Source organism: Epinephelus moara, chromosome 17, assembly GCF_006386435.1.
Source record: "Epinephelus moara isolate mb chromosome 17, YSFRI_EMoa_1.0, whole genome shotgun sequence".
Classification (NCBI taxonomy): domain Eukaryota; kingdom Metazoa; phylum Chordata; class Actinopteri; order Perciformes; family Serranidae; genus Epinephelus; species Epinephelus moara.
The window spans coordinates 5,412,367-5,417,490 of record NC_065522.1 but is presented as its reverse complement, the minus strand read 5'-3'; the positions used below and the strand labels follow the sequence as shown (position 1 = coordinate 5,417,490).

General features: G+C 41.1%; 1 protein-coding gene across 1 annotated transcript in view; it reads right to left on the bottom strand.

The window, feature by feature from the left end:
• Window positions 1–4,824, bottom strand: part of ecsit (ECSIT signaling integrator) — an 8,644-nt gene extending 3,820 nt beyond the window's left edge. The window contains exons 1-4 of the mRNA XM_050066930.1: window positions 4,722–4,824; window positions 4,091–4,266; window positions 2,932–3,337; window positions 2,538–2,761 (exon numbers count right to left, since the gene is read on the bottom strand). Coding sequence (XP_049922887.1) covers window positions 2,538–2,761; window positions 2,932–3,337; window positions 4,091–4,231 — 771 coding nt within the window. The 5' untranslated portion in view covers window positions 4,232–4,266; window positions 4,722–4,824. The remainder of the gene's footprint in view (window positions 1–2,537; window positions 2,762–2,931; window positions 3,338–4,090; window positions 4,267–4,721) is intronic.
• Between the last annotated feature and the right edge of the window lie 300 nt (window positions 4,825–5,124).

Genomic DNA, 5,124 nt, shown 5'->3' with positions numbered 1-5,124 from the left:
AAATGTTGGCACGAATGAATGGTGCTATTAAGTGTCCGCAAATGATCAGTTTCTTTCTTATGAAGGGGTGGGATGAAATTTCGACTTCTTTCCACTCCTTTTTGAACAATCTTTTCATTGTCTGTTGTTGTTGCTTTCTTTTCTTTTTTAATGTTCAAAATAAACTTTAAAATCAAAATCAATCAAATGAATTAAACTTCCCGTCATGACTGGGCTGCATTTCATTTAACCCTGAAGTTACCTCGCTAAGACATTAATCCTGCTTCGTGATACAGGCCCCAGGCATGCTACTTCAAGTGTTTACATTACATAGCCTACACTGCTACATGTAGCTACATGGTAACATCAGGAAACCATGTCATCTTAGTTGCTATTGCTGATTTCAGATCAGATTCCTGCTGGAACATGTCTGGTTGTGTTTAGAGGCTTTTCCTGGTGATTTTTCATGGTAGAAAGTGACGCTGCTCTCTGTTACAGTCATTCTCCCGCTGCAAGTGCACTGCTAACATACGTGTAGCTAAATGCTCATGTCGGGGAAACAAGTAAACTTAGTTGCTGTTGTTGTTAATTTCTCCCTGATTTTGGATCAGATTCCTGCTGGAACATGTCATGTTGTGTTTAGAAAATTAAAGGGTGATTTTTCACGGCATAAAGTGACGCTATTCTTCGTTACAGTCATTCTGTGTCTATAGTGATGGTGCAGAGACGATGAGATATGATAAACCCAGAAATGCCTTCTAATCAGAGCAGACTGGGCAGGTGCTGAGCCACAAAAAATGGATGGGGAGAGCCAAAAAGCCAGATGTTTTTCAGACAGCAAAGATTATAGCTAAAGAGATTTAAATTACATTTGAAGAAAAATTAAAAACTGATAGCTGTACTTTTTATGTATGCTAACAAATTAATAGTTCAACTCATTTAATCATAAAGGATTCAAAAACTGGATAGTAAACCTCAAATGCACTTTTTCCTAATGTCCAGTTAAAGATACACTCAATGAGAGACTGTATTTAGAAGCTTGTTTCTCACAGGCTAGCCCAACAAGATGTATAGAATGTGGCTCTCTATTGCTCTCTTTGGTATTTGTGATCTTAAATGAATGGTTCAAAAATTTGGAGAGTACAATTTATTTTGGGAGAGGAAAAGATGGCTATCAACCCTAACGTGTGTGTGTAGAAGTACTTAGCTGGTGTCAGGACATAGTTAACCTCTATAAACAGATTCAGCATATAAATGCAAAATCTGCAGGCAACAAGACAAGATTTTGGTATTGGAAGCGATCTGGTTTGCAGTTGTAGTCCAAGTAGTATTAACTTATCACATTTGTATGGCAGGTTAACAGTCCACGTGGAGAGAAAACAGGCGGAACTGACTGGCCGGAATGCAATCTCGGAACCCATCGACTATCGTCTGACTGCGAGTTAGCTTTTTATGCTTTTTTTTAAATTATCTGAATTCATATGCAGATATCTGTTTCAAGAGATTGTCCAAAATGACCAGTACAGTCTTAGCTTGGATATCCGCTGGCTACACTGACACAATATTGGCCCTCACCCCCAGGATCAGGCTTGTTTGTCGTCAGACCTTTAGCCAGTGGGTTCCGAGACTGTAATTAGCCTAGCTTAGCATAAAAACTGGAAGCAGAGGCAAACCGCTGGCCTGGCCAATCTTCAAAAATACCCCTACCAACACCTCTAAAGCTCACTGATATGAGGAACAGTTCACACCAAAACCAAAAATACATATTTTTCCTCTTACCTGTAGTGCTATTTACAAATCTAGATTGTTTTGGTGTGACTTTGGAGATATCAGTGTTGGAGATATCAGCCGTAGAGATGTCTGCTTTCTCTCTAATATAATGGAACTAGATGGCACCCAGCTTTTAGCGCTCAAAGTACTCAACATCAATGTCTCTTTAAAGAAATCATGTCCTGGTTACTCAAGATAATCCACAGACTTTGTTGTGAGCAGTTTCACGTAGGAAATAATTTCCGTCTACTGAACAACACCTGCCAACCGTATCATCACGCAGAAGGAAGAGTGCATCTACTCATGGACAAGATGCTGGTGAGAATGCAGATGTAAACATTAATGGTGTCCTCCTCAGCTAAGCTCTAATGTTAGCTAGCTCAGCAGTGCTAAGTGAGCTAGCAGTAGATGCACGCGTCGTTCTGCACTGTGATGCTGTTGGTGGGTGTAGTTCGGTAGAAAGAAAACCATTCCTACATGAAACTGCTCACAACAAGGTCGGTGGATTATCTTGAGTAACCAGGTCATGATTTCTGGAAGGAGACATTGAGGTTGAGTTTTCCAAATGTATATATATATTTTTTTTAATTTGGACAGAGCCAGGCTAGTTGTTTCCTCCTGCTTATGGTTTTTATGCTAAATCAGGCCTGACTGCAGCTCTGTACTCCAACACAGACATAAGATCGACATCCATCTGAACATCTCTCTCTTAAAGAAAGTAAAAAAACTTATTTTGCTAAGGTTTTAAAACAATTTCACTGAGGCCAATCCAAAGCAGTCATCTGTACCTGGTAGACGGTGACTTGAGCATCCAGGTCACTTGCGATGCGTTTCAGGCTGAAGCGAGCCAAGTCCACCGGGTCCTCAGGCAGCTGGTGGGGGACGGGGAAGGGATTTATGTGTTTGAATTTGGGGAACCAGTACATGATGCGCTGGTACTTCCTCATTGGGTGGCCCTTCTCTCCAAAGATCTGGACCAGCAGGACTTTGGTCTCCACGTTGGGCATGATACCTGAAACACAATCATTTAGACTGAAGATAGACACACTGTTGTATCAGTGTTAAATGTTAACATTTTCCAAAAATCGAGAGAGAATGCATCCAGAATCCTGCCTTTCCCCGTGTGGAACACATCATTCCAGGAATTCCATGATCACAGTGAATCCTGTAGCAGACACTCACCATAGTTCTCCATCTGCTCCAGTATCTGCACTCCACACTCCTGCTGTCGGGGATAGTGGTTGAACATCCGCTGAATAAAGTTTCTGGGCACAAACACCTCTTTGGGGAAAACATCCAGCAGCTTGTTGTAGACAGCCAGGTCTTTCTCCACACCAAACTCTGGCATCTTCTTCAAAGCAGCATAAATAAACTCCACGTGACCCCGCCGTCGCACGTCTCTCTTGAGGAACACGTCCACCACTTTGTTAAATGTGGCCTTGGTTTTGGCCCCTTTGGCCACCTGCTCAAACAGGTCATCATGGATCACCAAAGACCTGTCCCTCTTCTTGTCGTCCTCATTCATGAACTCTGCAGGTACAGGTCGATCCTTGGCACATGTTGGGCTGCCGTGGAAACGCCTCAACACCTACAATTTGTTGGAAAGGAAAGAAAGGCTGGAATTTTACTGTAATAAGTGCTCCTTAGAGGGCTGAATGTACCCAGAATTGAAGACCATCATCTTCGAGGAAAGGTCTGTGTCAGTCTTATGTGCTATTCTGGTAATAATGCTAATTAATCAATATTGTGACAGAGTCTTGTGCTATTAGTGCAGATTAAAGGGAATGATTTTTTGAAGAAGGCTTGGATGGGGTACTTATCCATAGACAGTAGATCAAAAACAGCAGATGTCAATTGGCATGCCCCCAGTTTGGAGAAGCAGGCTGGACTCCAACATGAAAGCTAAGCAATCTACTGCTGTGGAGGGGTCAGCGACAAAACATATTTTAGCCACCTAAAAAAGTCCCACCCAAAAAACAACAACTATATCACGCTGTATACGCTATATTTGAAAATATTCACCGCTTTAACTTATTGTCAGACAGTGATTTCCAACTGAAAAATGAAGCCATTTCTCAATGACAATACTCTCAATCTAGCGTACACTTAAGCTGATATTTATTTTTTTTGGTGGGACTTTTTTAAGTGGCTAAAATACATTTTATTGCTGACCCCCAATTACAGCAGTATATTGTTCAGCTTCTGTGCCAGTACTCCTGCCTGCTTCTCTCAACTGGGGCCATGCAAATCCAAAATCTTCTGTATGTAATACACCAACCACTGATAAGTGCCCCATACAATCCAACTGTAAATAATCCGAACTATCCCTTTAAACCTTTACCTGGTGCTGGGTGTTATGCAGCATGTTAGGCTGACTGGAGGAAGTTGACTGGAGCAGGGCGCCATACTGGGCAGCAGACCTGGCTGACTGGCCCAGCAGTCTGAGACACTGCAGCTGGAGGAGGCAGCGGGCACACTTCATGGTTGAGCCATCACACTGACTTTCAGGAAACAGAACTGCAGAGGCACAATAAACATGACATGGGTAGAATTCAGAAACACCTTTCACAAACCTGCAATCAGGGCACTTTGGTAAGTCTATTTTACTCCAATGGTGACGACACTAACCATGATGTATTCTGTTGTGTTAAATGATTGTGATGCTGACTGAAGAACAGTTGAATATTCACTTAATTAAATAGTGTTTGATGCATTTTTGTTAACCGACCTGAAGAGTGGCTCTATTTTATTCATTAACGTTCTTCAGTAACCTTCTGCTACGTATAAATATTTATCAAAAAGTAAGAAAACATTAAATGGGCACATTTTTGCATGAAGTTTGGTATTAAAGAGGGTGTGATTACAGCCAAGTGTCAGGCAAATATTATGAAGAATTGATATTCTGTAATACATGATTTACGTTCATTTTAGACTCACATATACACCTTTAATATCCACAACTCAATACTCACAATTTATGCTGACGAACGTACAAAGAAATTAGTCTCCTTCAGAAATCACCCTCCGTGGACGCTTCCATGCTGAAAGCCGGCGGAACTTCCTGGTCCTACACTCATTCCCTTCCCCCAAACAGCAGACCCGCAACGCAAATTATTGTTCCGCGAATTCCTGTTCTGTACAGTAAAAACACTTTTGTGGATATTTAATTGTGTTGTATATTCCTGTAAATTGACTGTGGTAAAGGTGTGGTGCCTGAGTTGTTTTAAGCGGCATTATGTTACCCCATGCTATAAAGACGAAAACAACAAATGCACACTATATATGTTTTTAAACTAAATGTATTTGAACAAAATATTTAAAGCTAAATAACATTTAATTCATTTTTAACGTCGTACCCATTCATTTGTTTCCCCC